The following is a 26,195-nucleotide window of genomic DNA, read 5'->3' as shown; positions in this document are numbered from 1 at the left end:
TATTCTACTTACGGAAAAAACGAAACTGGTGCTGCGTTCGTTCCGTAAGTTGAATTGGGAAGGCGTAAGACATACAGTGCAAGCTTTTTGAAGAATTAATTTCTTTTCAACTGAAGAAAGAAGGACATGAACATCTTGGATGACATGGGGGTGAGTAAATTATCAGGAAAATTTTATTTAAAAGTGGACTAATCCTTTAATTGATATACCATTTTACTTTATGCAATATGTGGGCAAAATAGCCATACATGGGTTTTTCCATTCAATACAATGCATCTATAAACTAATCTCAATTCATCTATACACTGTATCTAATTTGCATTAATAAGTTCTTGGGGCAACATGTAATGAAAAAAGAAGTGTAATAATGGGAGTAATAATTGGCAACATTTTCTTTTTTTTTTTTTTTTATCAATATTTTTTATTATTTTCACATCAACAATTTACAGAACCAGTATGAATTTACAAGTAAATTGGCAACATTTTCATAATAATATCTATTAATTAATAGGAATATTAATACATAATTTATTTCGCTATTCACTTGTGTCTCCCAAAATGCCTGATAAACATGATTTAAGTCCCGGTGTCCTCTACAGTGGACATGTATGAAATCAATACCCTGTTTCGTAACAGAAAGTCATATTTTGATTAGAAACCCCACAACATTTTCCTGAGAAGTTGATTTATGACAAACAATTTGAAAATTTTTCAGATGTAAATGATAATAACAAAATATTATCATATTTCCATAAGGATGTTAAATTTGATCCCTAAATGAATGCCAGTCATTTTTAAAGACCAAGGAGAGGGAGTGATCATGGTGAACCTCCGAACATTTGGTATCTCTGAAAAGCCCTGAATGTGCTCTTTACAGGACATCCAGACTAAAACATGACATGTGACATGTCTGAAGTCAGAGAAAATCACTAAAATATAAAATCCACTACAGAGGACAAAAGTCTATTCCTGGATATATATATATATATATATATATATATATATATATATATATATATATATATATATATAAAATTATGAATTTAAAATGACAAACTAAACAGAAAGATACTTGCCTTCCTCAAAGTAGTAACTCTACAGATCCTTTTTGAATGATTGTGGACAGAAGTGTTTGTTTGGAGTAAGATTTATTTGCTAACGAGGACATCTAGTGGTCATTGATATAAACAGGCACTAACATGAGCAGGAAAAGAAATCTGTCTGTAACACAGGTCAAGTTTGTACCATTTTTGTGATGTTTTTTTTTTTTTTCACAAGCCTGTCTGTGATATTCCTCTGTATAATGTTTAATATGAAAATACATAGGGAACACAAGGAAATCCTCCAGCTAATGATCTTTAAGCTCAAAATCTTATTTGCTTATTTTGTATACAGAAATCCTCTTTGCTTACACTGACTTATATACAATTTAGAATACAGCTATTTTGGCAGTCATGTTTACCATTGTACCATCTAGCATGTACGTACAAAAGCTTAAACATCAGGACTTTTCTCAGTAACAGTAACTACACGATGAATGATGAATAAAGTGACTGGGAGGAAAAGCACTTTGCAAAGATTATAAACATGGAGAGTCAGAGTCTGAATCTGATTACTAACAATGTTTGAACAGCATCCTTTTTGCCTTAACTGAATGTTGCTCAGTATAAACGTGGTAAACAACATGGACATTAACTTTTTCATATCAACATTAAAAATTCTATGCAACTGCATTTATATTTATGTCTCTCAATGAAAAAAAAAAACTTTTCAAAAGGTCTAAAGGTTTAGGCTTATATATATATATATATATATATATATACTAGAGATGCACTGATACTAATTTTCTCCACTGATACCGATTGCTGATTATTCTGCTGATACCGATAAGGATACCGATAGTTTGGGGGTTCTGCCTTTTATACCGTCTTTTAAATTAATAATAATTTCATTATAATTAATAATTAATCAATATTTTGAAAAAAATGCAAATAAAAACTTTATTCTCTCCATTTCATCAACTTGAGTAACTGGTATCAGTTATAAACATAACAACATTACTCAAATTAATATTAACACACATTAACTAAATTCTGAAGATTAAATCAATATTTCTTAACTTTCTGAATGTTATTAATTCACATAATTACTATCAATATTGAACATCAAACTGGTTTCTTAACATTTTCTTTACACAAAGCACAAATTCAGTGCATTTTCCTGCCCTCTTTTGATTGACAGGATATATCAGCCCTGACTATTGGCTGTTTTTAATCTTTATTGGCCGATAGCGATATTGGCCAATATATCAGTGCATCTCTAATATATATATATATATATATATATATATATATATATATATATATATATATATATATATATATATATAATTTATTCAGACACCTTGAACATTTCATTCATTAATACAGTTTATTCACTATAGTTTAAAAATGGTAATAAAATATGACAAGATCTCAGAGTTAAACTGTGTTTAGAAAAAATGAAAAGAAAAAATGAAAAAATGAAAAATTAAAAGAAAAATGAATCCTAATTATGTCAGATAACACTTAAGCAAAACATGGTCAGGTCAAAGTGTCTGAATAATTTCTGGTTCCAGATTTTTATCAATTGTACTGGTACACCACTGTATGAAGAATTTTTGGGTATAATATGTCACAGTTTACTTTATTTTGCTATCCTCACTTACATAAATGAACTATAGTGTCCTGCACCCACTAGTAAAAAAATAAAAAATATATATCTAGTGTCTGAATAATTTTTGGTTTGACTGTATATATATATATATATATATATTTTTTTTTCCTATGTGATGGGAAAAAACAACATTTCAGCCAAATTATCCTATTGAAATTATGTAATCTCTAGAGTCATACATTTTGAGTAGTAAATACCGACTGTTGTAGTTCAGCTTTAACTGGTATTTCAGACATTCTAGAATTGATTCTTGGCTAAAATGAGCAAACTAACAAAATAAATCACATTTATAATGCATATAATCTTCAGTTCAAAGTATTTCAGTTTGTTGTCAGTATATTACAATGCTTCTAGGTTCTCTATTTTTATAGCCAGATAATCTTAACTGAAATGTTAGTGTTCTTAAAATGCTAATCTTGCTCTTTAAAAGATTCTTTGAAACTAACAGCAGCTACTTAACAGCTGTCTGACAAGTCTGGGAACAAGGTGGGACACAATTCATTACTTTTATATGGCACTTCTCTTCTCTCTCTCTCTCTCTCTCTCTCTCTCTCTCTCTCTTTCCACAGCCTTCTGTGCTTCCAGTTGGTCTGCTATGGCCTCTTTTTTTTTGCAAGGTTTCCTTTTTTTCACTTTGTCCTTTTTGTTGTTTTCATTGCACCCCACCCTCTTGGATGCATCCATGCTCCTCCCTCCGTTCTCCTTCTTTTCTGCACTTTTTTCCCCTGGCTCCTCATGGCATGCTGAGTTTGGGAGTGCAGGAGGAAGATGTTTTAAAAACACTGGCAGGCAAAAAGACTCTCAGAGAAACAGAGCAGTGCGGCCCAGTCAACGCAAGCATCCTCAGTGCAGCCCAGCAGAGCTTCTGTGCACCCTCAGGTCTGGACCTGCCAAGATAAAGGTAGGAGATGTTCATCAGGATGTTTTGGGTTAGAAGTTTACAATAATACTGCATGTCTTTTCATTTCCGTAAATGGAGGCTGTTGGTTACACATAATGGCACGTGCAATGATGTTAAAGCCTTTTCCAGATGCTAGGGAAACTGAATCCTAATGCAAAACAATATGTCTGACTTTTAAATGCACCATGAAAGTGAATGAGTACATTAACATAGCATAGTTATTTCACTTTTTGTGTGTTGTTGGTTGCTCACTCAGATCTATAATTGTATGTGTTTTATTTTGAGGCAATGTCAAGATGACTGTTAGGTCCAACAAGCTTAGAAATGTACGCATTTAACAGCAGGTGCAAGGCGAAAGGACACAGCTGGGTTAAATGTTTTTGAATGTAACAACACCCTAGGTTTCATGTGGTTTTAATATTACTAAGTAATGAAAACTAATTAATTTGGCTAGTGACAGATCCCACCCTATCTCTAAGGAGTATCTACTAAATCATGGGCATTGTAAGTTTCATGGAGACATAAGGAATCATAAAATGTATTTTTGATTATCCATGGAACGAGTAGCACTGCCACAGGGTGCAGGAACCGAATCTAGGACAGGAATTCTTGAGGCATGCCATCACAAAGCCAAGTTCATATTGCCTCATCTCTTGCAACTCTTGGAAATATGACACTATGATGATTAGTGCTACACCAGATTGCTTTCAACCCCAACAAATTTTCCAAACTACATAACAGAAGTTGTGTAACAGAGTTTTCTTGCATAATTTTACAGATTTGGCCCCTCCTAAGACATTAAATGGCAGTGAGCAGGGGTTCATCAGGGAATAGTTCACCAGTGCATGTTACTCCAATCAATTCCCAGTAGATAAAAAGTCCCCCACTGCATTTCTTCTCATTAAATATGATTTTTTGTTTGTTTGTTTCACTTTGAAATATATCACATTATTATGGAAGCTTGTTTCAGCCAGGGAATAAAAAAGCAACTATGACTTTTTACTGACTTTTTCTTCACAGTTTATATTTCACAAACCTGACTTTTTCTTCTCAGAATTGCAAGTTTATATCTCACAATTCTGAGAAATAAAGTCTGAACTACGAGATACAAACTCAGAATTTTTTCCCCTCAGAATTGCGAAATATAAATGTGCAATTCTGACTTTTCTCACAATTTTGAGTTTATATCTCGGAATTCTGACTTTAACTTGCAATTGTACGGAAGAGGATTAGGGCCAAGCAATAATAAAATATTAAAACCATCTCGAGATTAAAGTTGTTAAATTTCGAGAAAAAACTCATTAAATTTTGAGAAAAAAGTCGAAATAAAATGTTGAGAATAAACTCATTAAATTACGAGAATAAACTCATTAAATTACGAGAAAAAAGTCTTTAAATTACGAGAACAAATTTGTTAAATTATGAGAAAAAACTCGTTAAATTTCGAGAAAAAAGTTGAGATAAAATGTTGAGAATAAAGTCATAATTTAATGAGTTTATTCTCAACATTTTATCTCGACTTTTTTCTCGAAATTGAATGAGTTTTTTTTCCGTAATTTAACGAGTTTATTCTCAACATTTTATCTCGACTTTATTCTCGAAATTGAATGAGTTTTTTTTCTCACAATTTAACGAATTTGTTCTCGTAATTTAACAACTTTTTTCTCATAATTTAATGACTTTATTCTCAACATTTTATCTCGACTTTTTTCTCAAAATTTAATGAGTTTTTTTCTCGTAATTTAACGAGTTTATTCTCAACATTTTATCTCGACTTTTTTCTCAAAATTTAATGAGTTTTTTTCTCGTAATTTAACGAGTTTATTCTCAACATTTTATCTCGACTTTTTTCTCGAAATTTAACGAGTTTTTTTTCTCGTAATTTAATGAGTTTATTCTCAACATTTTATCTCGACTTTTTTCTCGAAATTTAACGAGTTTTTTTCTCGTAATTTAACGAGTTTATTCTCAACATTTTATCTCGACTTTTTTCTCGAAATTTAACGAGTTTTTTTTCTCGTAATTTAACGAGTTTATTCTCAACATTTTATCTCGACTTTTTTCTCGAAATTTAACGCGTTTTTTCTCATAATTTAACAAGTTTATTCTCAACATTTTATCTCGACTTTTTTCTCGAAATTTAACGAGTTTTTTCTCATAATTTAACGAGTTTATTCTCAACATTTTATCTAGACTTTTTTCTCGAAATTTAACGAGTTTTTTCTCGAAATTTAACAACTTTAATCTCGAGATGGTTTTATTTTTTTTTATTATTGCTTGGCCCTAATCCTCTTCCGTACAATTGTGAGTTTATATCTCACAGTTCTAAGAAAAAAAAATCAGAATTGTGAAATATGAACTCTGAATTTTTTTTTCTTAGAACTGTGAGAACTTGCAATTATGAGAAATAGTCGCAAATGCGAGAAATTCTGACTTTTCTCAAAACGGAGATACATTTGCATAATTGCAAATTTATATTTTTATATTTTCTCCCTCAATTTAGAGTTGATATCTCGCAATTCTGACTTAACTTGCAATTGTGAGTTTAAGAAAAAAATTATAACTTTTCTCACAATTGTGTTTATATTCCACAGTTTTAACTTTTTTCTTAGAATTGTAAGATATAAACTCGTAACCGTGAGTTATAAAGTCTGAATTGCGAGATATAAACTCGAAATTCTGAGAAAAGTTGTCGTAATTTTTTTTTTATTTTTTGATTTTGTGGCGGAAACAAGCTTCCATTCATTTTGGAAGTAAAATGAGTTGCAAAAGATAAGCTGAAGATGAGTGTTTTTCTTCAGTTCACTGAACCATGGAGGATGTCTAAGTTAAAGGTCCCGTTCTTCGTGATCCCATGTTTCAAACTTTAGTTAGTGTGTAATGTTGCTGTTAGAGTATAAATAAAATCTGTAAAATTTTAAAGCTCAAAATTCAATGCCAAGCGAGATATTTTATTTAACAGAAGTCGCCTACATCGAACGGCCAGTTTGGACTACATCCCTCTACTTACTTCTTTAATGAGGTCACTAAAACAGTTTTTTGACTAACCTCCGCCCACAGGAATACACAAGAGTTGCGTTTGTAGAGTGTGTTTGTCGCCATGTCGTCGAAACGCTGTTATTTTCATCCCGCAGTCCAATCACCGGGTCTGATTCCGGCTCAAATTGATAGGGTAAAATTAAAGACATGTTTACAATAACACTGAGCGCGTGCATCTCCACGTTATGGTAAGAGGCGTGACCTTTCCGGGCAAGATGCGCTAAACTGCTGTCGAATCACAACACAGGAACCGCTGGCACAATCAGAACTCGTTACGTATTTCTGAAGGAGGGACTTCATAGAACAAGGAAGTCATCAGCCCGTTTTTATGACAGTGGAAACAGCGGTATACAGATAAGTAAATTATGTGAAAAATACTGTGTTTTTTTTACACGCGAAACATGAACACATGTTATATTGCACACTATAAACACAATCAAAGCTTCAAAAAAACACGAAAAACGGGACCTTTAAGGCACACTGGCTTATATGGGTCAAGGGTGAAACTGACCTCAGTGTTTTGCCACACAGACTTCAAAGTGACAGCAAAAACTGCTAGCTTTGAAGTCAGGGTCAGCACCAAATCCAGCAGTGTCTATTTCAAGTAAAATGTTAAACACTAGAAAAGTTACAATGAACTGTAGGATTCTGTGTGTGAATTGTTTGGGGAAACTCTTCTTCCAGACACATGGGCAATGTCAGCACCCCATGACTGTGTTCAAAACAATATAGGAACATAGCACTCTTACAATTTCTGAAGTGTATAGTATGTCCAATGAGCACTCATCCATATCCAGTGTGATGAATGTCTGTTTTAAATAATTAAATTTAATTTAAACAAGTATTTATTAAATGGCTGGCAAGTTCCAAACACAGTCCATTACATTCAGCTTGGTATTTGATGGTATTGCATTTGATGGCAGCCCAAGATTGTGCTTATAAAGTCAAGGCAATTTGACAATGAAACCACAATTTGTCTTTTAATTCTGTTCATGAACTATCCTTTACCTTCTTCTCCTTTCAAACATGACCGAATGCCCATGACCAAACAATCAAAAGGTGGAAACTTGTTTTTGTACATCCCCTATAAGACAAAGGGTAGAGACTTGCTGGTACAGGTACATGATGTTATTCAATACCTTGTTTGAAAACCGACAGGATTGTTGAAGTTCACCCCCAGCAATTGTCTGCACTTTAAAAAAAAATGACAAGGATAGGGGAGAATAACTCAATGAGAGTCCGCTGGAGTCTTTCCACAAGGCTAGTATGTGTTATTCTCTCAAAGAAAGTATGGAAAAAGTAAACTTTTTTACACTCAAATTACTTGAGTCCAGCTGTGTTTCAAGAGCTTGTCTTTTCTGATAACACTAGTATCCGAATGAACTCGAGGAAGTTCAGAAAGCAAAGAAGACTGTTACTTTAATAAGATGGATGTTTATGTACTCTGTTGATAGACCATGTCATGTTCACTTTCATTCCCTGCGGTTCATTCAACTTCCTCTGAAGAAACAGCCGCAAAAAATTGGGAAGATTTTGAACGTGAGAATGGTTGGAAGGACAGGTTGGTCCAAGCATGTACAGAAGGAAGGGGTACATGCTAAACTGAACCTGGCAAATGGGGGTTTCAAATGTGCATGACTAGTGACAGAAGTATTCAGTATGTGGTTGAAAGTAGGTCACTGGGGTGCGTTTAGTCACACACCCAAACCCAAAGGGGTTGCACTTTATTTTACAGTACGTGCACTTACGAGTACTTACAGTGTACTTACATAAGAAAGTACTGGTTAATATAAGGTAACTACATGGGTTAAGGTTAGGTTTAGGGGTAGATTCAGGGTTAGTACCTTGTTATTACCCAGTTATTGTAATAACTATAATAAGAACATAGTATGTACATGTGGAACAGGACTGTAAAATATAAAATAAAGTGCCACCAAGAATGGAGCCAGTACCTAATTTCTGTAGCCAAAGAGACCTAATTTCATGGCGACAAACTGTTTATGTTCAGCTGCTGACCTCAGACAGAGAATTTAGAAAAGCATTACAGAGCACCTGGTGGGCCTCACCTTAAATATGATCCAGAACCAAACACCAAAGAATTGGCCGACTTTTATCCACGCTGGATTCAGCAGGATCATTGACCTGAGACCACACACTTGTTTTCCACTGAGAAAATCCACCAAAGCCACACCTCATAGATCAGACACGCCACTGCATGCCTGCGGAATTGTGTAGGGATGACAAAAAGCACAATGCAGATTAGTAGTTATTATGATCTGCTGTGATAACACAATGGAAATTTGTTATGACACCTTTCAATGGCTGTTTGCAGTTTAGGAATGTGGGAACATGGAAAAACCTACATCATTTCCTTTTATAATGTTCACCATGTAGTTTCAAAAAGGTGAAGTGTGTAATTTCTGTACCACCAGTAGCAACTGGGCTGACTATAAATACACTGGCCAATGCATGAGTTTGGGTTGGGATTAAAGGATTAGTTTACTTTAAAATGAAAATTACCCCATGATTTACTCATGCTTCTTTCAGACAAATAAAATCGGAGTTATATTAAAGGTGCCCTAGAATTAAATATTGAATTTATATTGGCATAGTTGAATAACAAGAGTTCAGTACATGGAAAAGACATACACTGAGTTTCAAACTCCATTGTTTCCTCCTTCTTATATAAATCTCATTTGTTTAAAAGACCTCCGAAGAACAGGCGAATCTCAACATAACACCGACTGTTACGTAACAGTCGGGGTGTACGCCCCCAATATTTGCATATGCCAGCCCATGATCAAGCCATTAGATAAGGGCAGAACGTCTGGATGTGCACAGCTGAATCATCAGACTAGGTAAGCAAGCAAGAACAATAGCGAAAAATGGCAGATGGAGCAATAATAACTGACATGATCCATGATAACATGATATTTTTAGTGATATTTGTGAATTGTCTTTCTAAATGTTTCGTTAGCATGTTGCTAATGTACTGTTAAATGTGGTTAAAGTTACCATCGTTTATTACTGTATTCACGGAGACAAGAGAGCCGTCGCTATTTTCATTTTTAAACACTTGCAGTCTGTATAATGCATAAACACAACTTCATTCTTTATAAATCTCTCCAACAGTGTGTAATGTTAGCTTTAGCCACGCAGCATAGCCTCAAACTCATTCAGAATCAAATGTAATACATCCAAATAAATACTATACTTACATGATCCGATGTATGCAAGCAGCATGCATGACGAACATCTTGTAAAGTTGAGGGTTATATTAGCTGTGTAAACTGTGTTTATGCTGTTCAAGGCAAGCGCGAGCTCTGGGGGCGGGGGAGCACGAGAATTAAGGGGGCCGCAACCTATATATCGGTGCATAGTTAATGATGCCCCAAAATAGGCAGATAAAAAAATGAATTAAAAAAAATCTATGGGGTATTTTGAGCTGAAACTTCACAGACACATTCAGGGGACACCTTAGACTTATATTACATCTTTTAAAAAGAAGTTCTAGGGCACCTTTAATAAACACCCTGACACTATCAAGCTTTATAATGGCAGTGAATGGGGGTCACGAGTTTGGTTCAAATATGTGCATCCATCCATCATAAACATACTCCACATGGCTCCGGGGGGTTAATAAAGGCCTTGTGAAGTGATGTGTTTGTGTAAGAAAAATATCCATATTTAACACATTATAAAATAAAATAACTAGCTTAAGCGCAACTTACGTGACGTATAACGTAGGATTTTACTTTATAACTTGTTAAATATGGATATTTTTCTCACAAATGCATCGCGTTGGTGAACTCTGACCTGCAAATTCACATCACGTGAAGACATGTGACCAATAATATGTAATAACCAGAAATATGACCTCTTGATTAAAAGAACTCATATTTTTGCAGTAAAGTCGAGTATATTTTTACATTTGAATGTATTACTATTTGTTATATGTTGAATTCATGTTTATAAAAAAAAAGATGCCGCAGAGTGTGATGTCATATCATGACCGTTACAGTGTCCATAGAAATTTTGTGCACTCAAAGTCTAGTGAGACTGCGGCTTAACTGCTTGTTAAGGGACATGTTTCTAAAACCCATTTTTTTCAAACAGTAAAATGCAAGTTACTATATTTTGATTAAAGTTTGAGGAGTTTTGTTTTGTTTGAAATCATTTTAGTTTGGAATAAAATACACCAATGAATTGTTCAAAATACAACCAGCAGTGTGAATTTATAAAGTAAATAAGGCCAATTGTGATTTCATGCGACTTGAAATATTTAATGTTCAGTAATCTGAAGCTTCAGTGCTGGCCAAAACTGGTTACAATATATGACTAAAGAAAGCAGGCAAATGTTTATGCATTTGACTCTTGGCTCTCCACTCACTGTTTCAAACCCACAGAGGGTTCAGGGACTTTTAGATGTTCTGAGAATGATGCATAGAGCGTGGTGTTCTCTGGAGAAGAAGGGTGAAAAACACTCTCTACTTATGTAACACATTTAAAAAGGTTGGGGTAGATGTTGATTGAGCCAAGAAGACTGGGCCTGAACTAAAGGAGGACTCAGTGATGTGCTGAACATGTAAACATGACCTCAAGACCCCGACATCCGCAGGAAGGAGAGGGATTCTCATGCCAGAATATCAGATGTGGGACTGTAAACATGGCTGAGCATGAAAAAGAGGATAATCAAGGAAACAGCAGCAAAAGGGAAATAATATAAAACAGGCGTTTTGAATGGATTGAATATATTCATTTTTTCCCCAATAATTTGAAGCCCAAAAGTCAGATGGCACCAGAAAAAAAATGTGCTTTTGATGTCAGAGAAGTGGCCTGGAGGATGTAGCACAAGCATTGATATTTTTGTGCGTGGCAACCTAAGTTAGAATCTGGCTTGCGACCTTTTTCGAGACAAAAAAAGTAAAAAAAAATATATATAACACATATACTGTATATTATATACACACAATATATATATATTATATACTATATATATATATATATATATATATATATATATATATATATATATATATATATATATATATATATATATATATATATATATATATATATATATATATATATATATATATATATATATATACAAACCCGATTCCAAAAAAGTTGGGACACTGTACAAATTGTGAATAAAAACAGAATGTAATGATGTGGAAGTTTCAAATTTCAATATTTTATTCAGAATACAACATAGATGACATATCAAATGTTTTAACTGAGAAAATGTATAATTTTAAGGGGAAAAATAAGTTGATTTCATGGCATCAACACATCTCAAAAAAGTTGGGACAAGGCCATGTTTACCACTGTGTGGCATCCCCTCTTCTTTTATAATGGTCTGCAAACGTCTGGGGACTGAGGAGACAAGTTGCTCAAGTTTAGGAATAGGAATGTTGTCCCATTCTTGTCTAATATCGGCTTTTAGTTGCTCAACTGTCTTAGGTCTTCTTTGTCGCATCTTCCTCTCTATGATGCGCCAAATGTTTTCTATGGGTGAAAGATCTGGACTGCAGGCTGGCCATTTCAGTACCCGGATCCTTCTTCTACGCAGCCATGATGTTGTAATTGATGCAGTATGTGGTCTGGCATTGTCATGTTGGAAAATGCAAGGTCTTCCCTGAAAGAGACGACGTCTGGATGGGAGCAAATGTTGTTCTAGAACTTGGATATACCTTTCAGCATTGATGGTGCCTTTCCAAATGTGTAAGCTGCCCATGCCACACACACTCATGCAACCCCATACCATCAGAGATGCAGGCTTCTGAACTGAGCGCTGATAACAACTTGGGTTGTCCTTGTCCTCTTTAGTCCGGATGACATGGCGTCCCAGTTTTCCAAAAAGAACTTCAAATTTTGATTCGTCTGACCACAGAACAGTTTTCCACTTTGCCACGGTCCATTTTAAATGAGCCTTGGCCCAGAGAAAACGCCTGTGCTTCTGGATCATGTTTAGATATGGCTTCTTTTTTGACCTATAGAGTTTTAGCCGGCGACGGCGAATGGCACGGTGGATTGTGTTCACCGACAATGTTTTATGGAAGTATTCCTGAGCCCATGTTGTGATTTCCATTACAGTAGCATTCCTGTATGTGATGCAGTGCCGTCTAAGGGCCCGAAGATCACGGGCATCCAGTATAGTTTTCCGGCCTTGACCCTTACGCACAAAGATTGTTCCAGATTCTCTGAATATTTAGATGATATTATGCACTGTAGATGATGATAACTTCAAACTCTTTGCAATTTTTCTCTGAGAAACTCCTTTCTGATATTGCTCCACTATTTTTCGCGGGAGCATTGGGGGAATTGGTGATCCTCTGCCCATCTTGACTTCTGAGAGACACTGCCACTCTGAGAGGCTCTTTTTATACCCAATCATGTTGCCAATTGACCTAATAAGTTGCAAATTGGCCCTCCAGCTGTTCCTTATATGTACATTTAACTTTTCCGGCCTCTTATTGCTACCTGTCCCAACTTTTTTAGAATGTGTAGCTCTCATGAAATCCAAAATGAGCCAATATTTGGCATGACATTTCAAAATGTCTCACTTTCAACATTTGATATGTTATCTATATTCTATTGTGAATAACATATAAGTTTATGAGATTTGTAAATTATTGCATTCCTTTTTTATTCACAATTTGTACAGTGTCCCAACTTTTTTGGAATCGGGTTTGTGAAAATGTGATCAAGCTGAAACATTTGTGTCTTGTATTACCCTTAAGGGGTTTATTTTGTGATAATGGCTAAAATGCAGCATGATAGTATTTACACCACTATTTACACAGCATCTAATCACAAGCCTTTGGCTATTTTGAAACACCACAAACTGTATTATAGGCACATATGTGTGCAGTACAAAAAAGATGGTCAGATGATATACCCAGGTGAACACATCATAAGCTTATAGAGGATTAAACGTGCACAACCTCAAAGCACTGCCCAAAAACTGCTTTGAACTTCAGACTAAATTGAGTGATGTGACCTTTTCTTAAATTAAACATCACTCTAAAACACACACATACACATAGAACAGAGGCTTCATCTGAGTGAGTTTATTAAACAGTGGGATGTAGCACGTCATTCTTCAACCTCACGATTAGAGAAGGGTCACTGCGGTGTGGCGGCCCCTATGGAAACCTTATTCATCTCAGTATTATATGCAGTCTGTAGTTTTAAAAACTTTATGGCATGTTTGAATTGTGCATAGTCAACATGCTGCATGGGCTAAAGGCTGGATGATCATGTGAGCAACCATATCAACAGATGTAGTACTCGGCTCAAAAAAGAAAAAGAAAAAAAGAAACATGTTTACACTGATACTGTTTTATCCATGCTTTCTACACAGATCAAACACGATTAAAAAGATTATTAAACAATATCAATGAACACAGACCATGAAACCACAGGCATGTTTATATGCTACTATGTGACCTACTGTGCAATTATTGTGTGTGTGTCATTATCTGTAGTGCTGCTACACTGCACAGCTGGACACAGCAAAACTAATATGATGACAGTCTGTAATCTAAAGTAGGTTTTTTACATTGTATATTCTGTGCATATATCAAGTTCAACTTCATAAAACATAATTATTTATTTTGTTCACTGTCAGTGTGTCACGCACCAGAAAAAAAGGTGCATCTTTCTGTTTATTTCCAAGTAGATTTTGAATTTTCATGTGGTTTTCGACTTTTGGACCTCACCGTATATATACATTTCACTCTAAAACCTTCATGGTGCAAAAACATTCATGAGCATTTTTTTCAACTTCTTTTTTATTATCTAATTCTTTTTTGCAAAGCATGTACATGGTTTAGGAGGTACATACATTTTTGTTTTATAACTAAGAAAAATATTATTTTATTCATGAACATTTTAATTGTGAATCTAAGGCCATGGATCATGGTGAGTTGTTTGTTACATTCCTTATGTACAAACTGTTTTTATAGAAGAATTTTGATTCAGTATTTATAATCAGTTATAAATGTGTTTCGATTCTCACTACATAAAGTTTTTGGAGCTCATACTGAGTGCTTGTACTCAGTGCTTGTATGGGTTGTAAAGTGTTTTGGATTGCTGTGCATTTTGCTGCAGCTACCTCACAAAATATGTGGGCTTTTTATCAACTTTGTGGGATTTTTTCAGTGTGTTCTCAAGCACAAAAAAAATGCAAAAATGCAAATAATTTTGCTAGTGGGACAGCTAGCAATAAAAGAAATAACCGTTAGGACAGAAATGCATGTGTATAAAGGCCTGATAATGTATTTAAGCATATATTGTATCTAACCATTTAAAAAGCTATTTACTGTGACAATACTAAAAAAAATAGATAATGAGATGATTTAATTTATTTTTGCTATCAGTGAAGGATTAAACTGACAAAAAGACAAGCATTTTTTAACTTAGCCTTAAACCAGAACAGATACAATACAAATGTAACTAATAAAACTATAGCAAACACCCTACTTTATATAACTGACTTGAAAACATAATTATGAATAGCAGCATTTAACTAAATATTTCAATATGGCAATGAAAACATAAATGCCCCTGAAAAGACTCAAATGAACCATCTGAAAATGATTTTAAATCACTTACCAGAACTACATACAAGAGAGAAAGTGGATGATTAGAGAGTGTGTTTGATTATTGGATGAGCGCAAATGTGATAGAAAACGCAGAAAAACATACTACTTGTTAGAAAAGCTTGTTACTGGAAAAGCTACCAGTACCAACAGACTAAAGAAGGATGGAGACTGGCCTTAAAAGACTTTCTCTTCAGTTTAAGTGAATTTTTGGCTCATGTCTTGCTTCATTAAGTGTAATATTTTCTGCTCATGACTGATCATTAGATGCCTTTCTGCTTCATGGTTTGGAAAGGCAGAAAACAAGCTGAATTGATTTAGTTTGGTGTCCTAAAAAAGATGAGAGCTGAACATCAAGTGAGTGCCAATTTAAAATTCCGAGACATCTTGTCATTGGTTTCGTAACATTTCAGGCTATGTTTTCATGTTTTCTTATAACAGAAAGAATTTCAATTCACACAAATTGTTATGGGAGCCTTTCATCAGCTTTCATCACCTGACTGTTGTTTATGTATTCCACAATAGTGGTTGGATTTCTACACAGCTTTGACCTGAAAACTATTTTGTTGTTGCTAATGCTATCATAGGTCAAATGCTAGAGATTGAATAACAAAGCTGGTCCTTTGCAGATACATAACATGCAGCAAGGATGGTACTAAATATGTTATGTTATAACACAGTCTCCTATCATGTTCCTACCATCCAACAGCACAAGGCCTAAACATGTGATACTCATAAAATCTTAACTATGATCTTTGACCTATGAGTGTGCAGAGATTAATAATTATGCAATTAAGTGTTCAATTAAGTGTGTCCAGTTCAATTAGCATATTTTGTATTAATATTAATTTTTATAATTGACTTAATTATCATCACAATTCATACTGTATATACATTCAAAAATTTGGGCTCTAAAAGAAGTCTCTTATGCTCACCAAGGCTGCATTTTTTAGATCAAAACATACAGTAAAAAAATAATATTGTGACATTATTACAATTTAAAATAACTGTTTTCCATTTTATTATATTTAAAAAAATATTCCTGTAATGGCAAAGGCTGTAATGGCTGAATTTTCAGCATCATTGCTCCAGTCTTCAGAAATCATTCTAGGATGCTGATTTTCTGCTCAAAAAACATGTATTATTATTATCACAGTTGCTGCTAAATATTTTTTTGTGGAAACACTGATACATTTTTCCCGGAATTCTTTGATGAATACAAAGTTCAAAACAACAGCATTTATTTGAAATAGAAATCATATAAATGTTTTTACTTTTGATCAATTTAATATATCTTTGATGAATAAAAGTATTAAATTCTTTTAAATAGATAAATAAAATACCTGACCACAAACCTATGTCTATGCATACAGTACACCCACTATTAATATTATTAAAGAAAATATGCAAATTGAACAGGACCATCGATGGAACATCATAAATGTAGACTTAACTGAAATACAAAAATTATACAAAATGCAAGTTTTTAACTTTTATCCAAATGATGTGTTATTTCTTGTCTCAGATGTTAGCGTCAAACCTGTTACTGCTGGTGGTGGTGTTTGCCAAATGGGCCGAGCCATACGTTACTCAATACCGAGATCCGGAGCAAGACCCATATGAGCCCAGAGATAATCAGAGATCCACAGAATACTACAGAGATGGCAGGTACTTTCTCTGATCAATCAATCAATCAATCAGTCAATCAATCATCTATCTATCTATCTATCTGGGATTATTATTATTTCCTCCTGTGATTCTAGTGGAACAGAGTGCAGGCGATGCTGTGACCCTGCAGAGGAGCCTCCTCAGTACGCCAGTCCACAGCCACACTACCAGATTGTGCCACAGATAAACATCACCATTCTAAAAGGTACAAACTGTCAAAATCTACACTTTAAATGTTCAGCTTTGAGGGATTTTTTTAAAATATACAAATCACAAGGTAAATTTCTTCCATTTTAAGGATGATAATTGTACAAAACATACAATTGTATACAATTGTGTGGATAAAGTTGAATATCTCACTGGCTGTAAATGATATAGGCCAGGCTTGGTTAATCACAGGCTGCTTCTGTGGGCAGGAAAGCATGCACCAAAAAGGACAAACCACCACAGAAAGTGAATTTATGGGCCAAACTGTCACAAACAACAGAAGAAAAATGGCTGTGAGATTGGCGCCATCTTCTATACAATGCTCCAGTCTTCACTCTACACAAACAAGACCATTATATGTCATTTGAAAGCCATCATTTTTAATTATTTGAGGTTTAATAAAACACCCTCCAAAGCTTGACCCAAACACAAGGTTTCAGGAAGCGAGACTTGATAAATAAGCAATAAAGTATGTAAAAGACCTTTATAATGACGCTAGTTAAAATTATAAAACGCATTGAGCTTGTCTACGACTCACTGCTACATTCCTTCCCTTACAGGGGAAAAGGGAGACACTGGCGACCGAGGACCCTATGGGAAATCGGGCAAGTCAGGGCAAACTGGACCCCGAGGGCCCCACGGCGTGAAGGGAACCAAGGGCAGCGTCGGTGCCCCCGGAGAACCCTGTAAGTCCTACTACGCTGCCTTCTCCGTGGGCCGCAAGAAGGCCCTGCACAGTAACGATTACTACCAGACCATGATCTTCGACACAGAGTTCGTCAACCTGTACGGCCACTTCAACATGTTCACGGGCAAGTTCTTCTGCTACGTCCCCGGCATCTATTTCTTCAGCCTAAACGCGCACACCTGGAACCAGAAGGAAACGTACCTGCATGTGATGAAGAACGAGCAGGAGATGGCCATCCTGTATGCGCAACCCAGCGATCGCTCCATCATGCAGAGCCAGAGCCTAATGCTGGAGCTGGAGAGGGACGACCAGGTGTGGGTTCGGCTCTATAAGGGGGAGAGAGAGAACGCTGTGTTCAGTGATGACTTTGACACCTACATCACATTTACTGGTCACCTTATCAAAGCAAAGTCGGAAGGCTGAGCAGAGCAAAAATGATGGACAGCAAAGATTTATGTAACATGTATTAAATGAGATGTAATTTCTTGTTATTCTTTTTTTTGTAAGTTTTTTAAACAGTCTTACATGGTACCTGAGGAGAAACCTTGATTTAACTTTATGATCCAGTACTGGAGTGTCTTGTGTGTCTGACCATTTAACTCTGTTAAGGATACTGGTGCTATATTTGACAAACATGGTAAAGGTTATTGTTACAGTGTCACAATATTATGTATTGTAATATACTATATTGTATACGATAAGATGCTGAAGTACATTGTTTCAGAGAAGTTGAAATAATACCTAATAATTTATTAGATTTATTAAATATTTTTTATAATGTACTGTATTGTAGAATAAGAAAAAGTAACTCAATCATCAATGACAAAACACCTTAATGGTGTCTCTGAATGTACTGTATTATAAATGTTACATTTGTATAAATGGAAGAACCAGTAAGACTTCATAGTCATATCAGCGTATAAGCAGTGATATTGTGGATTTGATATATTATATTCATAAGATAAATTATTCCCATGTGTTTTACTTTATAAAAATCTGTTCCTGTCTTGCACAAGGACTCTATAAAATAATCATATGAACTGGACGGTTACGTCTTAACCAAAGCTCATTATTTTAAAAGCTTTTGAAAGAACCAGGTTACTGTGGTCAACAGTTTCTAAAAAAAGACTAACAGGGGCTTCAGTAGGAAGCACATTAATTATTATTGTTAATTTGTAAATGTTTTGTTCATTGTCATTAAAGGAAACTGACAATTTTGTCAGCCAGTTGAAATCGGTGTCCTAAAGTTCGCTGTTCATTAAATGTTAAAATGCTGTGTTGAAAGAGTAGTGAAAAAATTCAGTTTTCATTTTTAATTTATATTTAATTTTAGAATTATTATTGCTTTATTGTGAACAGACACAGAGATACAGAATAGCTCCTTAATCCAACAAGACAATATTAAAGATTTTGGTAACCACACGGACCCATGCTGTAGTTGGGTCCGTAGTTGTTTATGTCAGACCAAAATATAGAAGACAGAAGGGAGTAAGAGACTTTTGTAGTTGGCAATATGCTGCCTTGTAGGATTTGGAGACCCTGTTGTACTTCTTCTGATGTTCACTTCATAGCAAAATGCTTTCAAGGATATAAAACAGAGAGATCAGACAACAAAAAGCACTTCTGTGTGAAATATCACAGTGTTTAGATCACGATCTCTCTTTAGGCCAACATAGCTACTTGTCGCCATCTAGTGGTGTAGTTAAACGGGACTTCAAGGGCTAGATACCTCAAAAAATGAAAATGATGTCATCAATTAATCACTCTCATGTTGTTCCAAACCTGTCTGACTATTTCTTCTGTGACATAAAAGAAGACTTTTTAAGAAATGTGTTTTTTTTTTTTTTTTTTTTTTTTTTTTTGTCCATTCAATGGCAGTCAATGGTAACCAAAGCTTTAGTTACCAACATTCTTCAAAATATCTTCTCTTCTTTTGCATTCCACAGGAAAAAGAACATGAAGGTGAGTAAATGATGAAAGAACTGTATTTTTTTTGGGTGAACTATCCCTATATAATATTGAATAATCGGAAAACTTTACAATAAGGTTCATTAGTTAACATTAGTTATCTACATTAATTAACATGAACTAATAATGAACTACACTTATACAGCATTTATTAATCTTTGTTAATGTTAATTTCAACATTTACTAATACATTATTAAAATCAAGAGTTGTATTTGTTAACATTAGTTAATGCACTGTGAACTAACATGAACAAACTATGAACAGCTGTATTTTTATTAACTTATGTTAACAAAGATTTACAAATACAGTAACAAATGTATTGCTCTCGGTTAGTTCATGTTAGTTAATACATTATCTAATGTTAACAAATGAACCTTTTTCTAAAGTGTCACCGAATAATCTTACAAGAGAAATTTCAAAACATTTCCATAATTATTATTAAATTAGTAATTAAAAATATATTCATTTCTGATATGTGGAAGTGTTGCTTTGTAATACTTATCATACAATGACAAAAATATAAAATTAAATATATTTAATTGGGACAGCCAATTTTGTTGACCTTTAAAACGTAACTTGATGGCATTCGAGACAGTTTAAGTTTAAATTAAAACTAAAATGTCCGATTAGAAGAATAGAGAAAATGACACAATGACATATGATTTTTTTTATTTTTTTTACTTTCTTGGCCTTTTTGGAATTGTCAGTATAAATCACCCTCCACTTTCATTTTATATAAAACAGAAGCTTGAAAATCCTGCTAAGATGCATTTTTTTTTTTTTAGAAAGAAAATATGGGGGTTGGAATGACACTGGGCATGAGTAAATGATGACAAAATGTTCATTTTGGGGCAATCTATTCCTAAACATTCAGCAACAGCAAGTCTTGGCCTGCAGTTTTGCAACTTTGTCTCCATCTTGTGATTAAACTTGATCTGTGTTCTCCATTTTCCACAGTTTTATCCCCTTCCCTGGAATAAATCATGTTGCCAGTATAAATGAGGGAGCTCCCGAATTTCTAGCACTCCCCTGGAAACCTTTTACTTTTACTGTCTAACTTGCTGGTGGTAAAGCACTTTACATAATTAATTACAGTTTATGGTGTATACAACAGTTTGATTCTTTCTCTGATACAACTTTGTGAATAAATAAGTTTCCGGGATATTTTCAATTGCTGTCCGTACAGGAATTTATGTGGTCATTCAAAATGAATAGAATTAATTTGAGATAATGATCTGACTACGGTACAGAAAAAATGACTGTATCAAGAGTCAGCAGTCACCCAGGAAGGACCCAATAGAGATCATTTTAAATTCAATTTTCAATCTAGCCAATAGCAGGGCTATTTTGTCCACAAAAACTACAGTCATCAGGTCCTAGTCTGATTGCAGCTATAAAATGCATCGACAGGCAATGGATTCAGAGTTTGTCCTGCCCATTAAAAAGCACTGGGGTAAAATGCTGATGATGTGCGCTGCACTGGTGATGGCTCTTTATCTGGATGGGCCATCAGATGCTGCTGGGAAGGAGGGGGTGTTTACTCAGCAGGCACACACTCTTTCTGTGCACTCAACTGAACAGGCCACTTTCTTTCGCTTTTAAAGCGCTTTTAAGGTGTCATCCGAGAGTGCTTTTCTTTTAAGCCAGTTAAGCTAACACTAACTCAGTGTGTCACAAGCTACAGTTTCACTGTGACAATGTGTGAGAGAGAAACTGCGACAATGTGAGCAATCTAACAGTTGTTACTATTATTGACAAATTTAGTTTACTTTTTCATAATTATTATTTTTAATAACTTGTTTCCTCAAATATTTTTGCTAATTGTTCATTTCTGATTCATTTGTTGTACAATTATTTTATTTTACACAACTGTCTTATTTTATTTGTTAATATTACTATTGTTATTTAATTTTTGTAACCTATTGCCAATATAACTCTTAAAGGCACAGTATGTAATTTTTGCCACTAGAGGTCGTATATTTTAAACAATAACAAAGGCGTAGCTTGATGACCCTGTGAATGAGCGTGGAATCATTGGAGTTGTCATCTTCACCTCCACTGCCGATGGAAATCAATCATGTTTATGGATGAGGTAATGATATATAAAGTTTTATAACCGTTACACTTGATCACATGATTTTATTTCATTCTAATGAATTAGCTGACATAATGTTTAATGCTAAATTAATACTCATACATGTCACTTTCGAATTAAATGGTGGGGTAACGACAGAACCTGCTGCAAATGATAACGAATAACTGTGGCCCATGACGACTGTGCAAAACAACAACAGAGTGGTGTGCTATAGACGTTACAACTACCACTACTGCATTTTTTTCATGAGACTCACTGTGTTACCATGGTTTCTACAGCAGTAAAAGTGGAAATCGAGGATAACACAGACATGATGCCATTGATGACAGGGGATGTGGTTAGGAGGGACGTTACACTGGTTAAAATTGCGAATTTCTTAAACATTATTGGAAACATTTGGGATAGTGTAAGTACACAAGTGAGCTGTGCTAGTGGCTTTTGGATGTTTTAATGCAAAAAAAATATTGTGCCTTTAAGAGAATTGTCATTTTTGAGCCATGGACTCCCTTGAGAGTTTCTCATTTGTTTTAATAGCAGTTTTCAATTTAAGAATAAAATATGGCCAACATGACTTTTGCAAAAATTGCATATACTGCTTGACTAATTGGACAGTTAAAAGGTTAGTTCACCCAAAAATGAAGATTATGTCATTAATGACTCACCCTCATGTCGTTCCAAACCCGTAAGACCTCCGTTCATCTTCGGAACACAGTTTAGGATATTTTAGATTTAGTCCGAGAGCTTTCTGTCCCTCCATTGAAAATGTATGTACGGTAGACTGTCCATGTCCAGAAAGGTAATAAAAACATCATCAAAGTAGTCCATGTGACATCAGAGGGTCAGTTAGAATTTGTTGAAGCATCGAAAATACATTGTGGTCCAAAAATAACAAAAACTACGACTTTATTCAGCATTGTATTCTCTTTCGGAATCCTTTCCATTGAATTGATTCCATTGAACTGATTCCATTGAATCCTTTCATCTGTCTGCGTTGGTAATGCACTTTTACGTCGCCGTGGTTGTTTTTGGCGATTAGGACATCTGCAACATTTTGAAGCATCGAAAATACATTTTGGTCCAAAAATAACTGAAACTAGGACTTTACTCAGCATGGTATTCTCTACGGTGGTTAGCATCCAGCTCATTGGTGCATTACCGCCCCCTTCTGCTCCGGAGTGTGGTTCACGACTCCATAGAGACGCTGCTGATGTAAGACACTGCTGACGTGTTATCCGGTGCGCCAGAGCTTCGTTTACAGTCTGAGGGAGACGCACGCTATATTCAAGCTATTCTACATTGTTTGTATTTTGGTATTGCTATATTTTTAAAAATGGTGCGTAAGTGTGCATGTCGCGGATGTTCTAATCGCCAAAACAACCAAGGCGACGTAAAAGTGCATTACCAACGCAGACAGATGAAAGGATTCAATGGAATCAGTTCAATGGAATCAATTCAATGGAAAGGATTCCGAAAGAGAATACAATGCTGAATAAAGTCGTAGTTTTTGTTATTTTTGGACCACAATGTATTTTCGATGCTTCAACAAATTCTAACTGACCCTCTGATGTCACATGGACTACTTTGATGATGTTTTTATTACCTTTCTGGACATGGACAGTCTACCGTACATACATTTTCAATGGAGGGACAGAAAGCTCTCGGACTAAATCTAAAATATCCTAAACTGTGTTCCGAAGATGAACGGAGGTCTTACGGGTTTGGAACGACATGAGGGCGAGTCATTAATGACATAATTTTCATTTTTGGATGAACTAACCCTTTAAGATGTTATGCAACTTGTTAGCAATTATGGTGCTACAAAATCATGTTTGTGTGCAATTTATCATGTCAAACAAAATGTGAAAGGAATGTTAACCACAGACCTTATTTTATTTATAAATCGAAAAACTGCTATTCTAAAAACCCATTAGAAATTAAGGAACCCATGGTAAATTAGCCTTTCCAGGTTGGCCGAAAAATTGATGTTATGACTGAATAGCAATATATTAGCACTTAATTATAAAATTAAAACTTGAGAGAGATAGAGACAGAAGAAAAAAAATATGTAAAAAGAGAATAAATAAATACATTTTTGGTCATGAGATGTGGAGCAGTGATAGTGGAGAGCTCACGCTCATCCAACGATATGGTCCAACAGATTTACTTGGCTCTTGGACTTGGCTCTGTACTAGCCTCTCAAATTAGATTTTCAGCGTAAGTCCTGGAGCTCTGCCATCAAACCACTAGCAGGAACGAGGAGCAAATATTACATAAGGAAGAAAAAAATAAATGACAAGATTTTTGTCTACTTTTCTGATTCCGCCTTTTGCCGCCTTGATGAAGATATGCAAAGTGATTTATAAAGCTTTTATGAGCAAGCCAAGACCACAGAAGGAAAATAAGCCATAAAAAAGGATTACGAAGCTCCAAGTAATTAACACAGGCTACGAGGAAAGCTCAGAGCCAAGCAAAATCCAAAATCAGAGAGAAATACCCTGGAAAAGAAGTGTAGTTTGGCTGGGGCGAGTATGAGATTCAGCAGCCAGATATCACTGGCTCGGACAGAGATTCTAAATCCACTGTGAATTTGTGGCCATGTGGCTTCTTATTGCCGTGCCTCGCCAGGTCATCATTGTAAATAAGAGTTGGTTCCTAATTAATTAGGCAGTTGGAATGGAGGTTAAATACTATAGATAAACTGAAAGGCAGATGTAGTGTCCACTGATCCTGGATACGAGATCAAATAGACATTTAGCAGATGCTTTTAACCAAAATGACTTAAAATACACATCACAGGGAGAATCACTTGGCACAACCTGGGGTTGAAATGATAGTCACAATGATAAATCACAATTTAAAGTCATCGTTTACTCACCGACATGTCACTCCAATCCTGTATGACTTTCTTTCTTCTGTGGAACACAAAAGATTCATATTCATGCTGCACTTTTCCATTAAAGTGAAAGAGAACTGCAAAAAGAACAGAAAAGCAACATAAAAGCTCCATAAAATGGTTCATATGGCTCATGTCCTATATTCACAGTATACTGAAGTCATATGATAGCTGTGCATGAGGTAGCTTTTAAATCTCATTCATATTCAAGCATATTCAGAAGTAACTTTAAATATGTGGCGGGGTGGATAGAAAATTCAAAAGAATAGCATTTATTTAAAAATGTATATATTTTGTAACAAATGTCTGTCACTTTTGATCAACATAATGTACTCTTGCTGAAGTATTAATTTCTAAATGTTTGAACAGTATACTTTATATTCTGCTTGTTTTATGACTGTGACATAATCGGTACTTAGGACTTTTGGATAGACAGAAATTTGAACCACAAAGTAAATAACATTTTCCCCTGATTAAGTAAAGTGTTTCTTTAAAACCAAACAATTTCAGTTAAACCACCCATACATGGCACATAAAAACAGATCAGATCAACAGTCACTGCACATATTAAAGGTGCTAAAGAGGATGTTTTGTTTTATACATTTTTGCAATATTACTTGAAACTGTCTTTACTAACTGATAAAAGACTATTTATTAGGTGCACTGAAAGGAATAATATTAATATACATCATCTGTGCACGAGGTAGGGCCTTAAAAACATCAGCCAATCGTTTACGAGATCATCGCGTAAACGATTGGCCCTCTGGCTTGTCAATCACTGCCGTGACGTTCCTTGTGAGAGACGAGCGTGGCTGCGCGCTCCAGTAACTTTCCACACTCCACAGGCGCCGCATGCAATGTTTTTGTCAGGAGACAGGAGTAACAACTGCAGATTATGAGTTACATGCGGTGAGTCCGACATAATGAATCCACTAACACGACACAGCGAATGCCGGTGGTAAACACTCGTGTTCCAATACGAGTGTTTACGAGTTTTGGGAGGCGTTCCTTTGAAATGTGTTGTGAAGGAGGGGGGCTGTTCTTACACATGCGCTCATTTCAAAAACTCAGTAACAGTCTTTGGATTCTCAGTCGACGAAAAAATCCTCTCTATCACCTTTAACTCAAAGGTCTTTTTCGATTTAAGTGTGAGGTTCTTGCTGCAGTGAAAGTCAAATACAAGTCAAAAGTTTGGCTAACTCAAGCATTGGTAGCTCTACAGACACACTCAATCTTCAATAATTGATATCAAAAATATTAAGGTGAAGCGCATCTGTAAATCCCAAAGTTATTCTTTTTTCAGTTCCAGACCTCAAAACACATAAACTAAAACTTTTGGAAAGCTTAAACCATTCAAATGCATTTGATCCAAACTTTCACAGTCAATATCCATTGGGCCCAGGCTCACTCA

General features: G+C 35.0%; 1 protein-coding gene across 1 annotated transcript; it reads left to right on the top strand.

The window, feature by feature from the left end:
* Positions 1–3,420: 3,420 nt before the first annotated feature.
* c1qtnf1 (C1q and TNF related 1) lies at positions 3,421–19,060 on the top strand. Its single transcript, XM_048171098.1, has 4 exons — positions 3,421–3,616; positions 16,790–16,932; positions 17,028–17,137; positions 17,700–19,060. The coding sequence occupies exons 2-4, from the start codon at positions 16,790–16,792 to the stop codon at positions 18,248–18,250; spliced, it is 804 nt and encodes a 267-aa protein (XP_048027055.1). The 5' UTR covers positions 3,421–3,616; the 3' UTR covers positions 18,251–19,060.
* The last annotated feature ends 7,135 nt before the right edge of the window (positions 19,061–26,195 follow it).

This window comes from Megalobrama amblycephala, linkage group LG20, assembly GCF_018812025.1.
Source record: "Megalobrama amblycephala isolate DHTTF-2021 linkage group LG20, ASM1881202v1, whole genome shotgun sequence".
NCBI classification, from domain to species: Eukaryota; Metazoa; Chordata; class Actinopteri; order Cypriniformes; family Xenocyprididae; genus Megalobrama; species Megalobrama amblycephala.
Note: the sequence above shows the minus strand (reverse complement) of the source record. Positions and strands in the feature narration are given on the sequence as shown.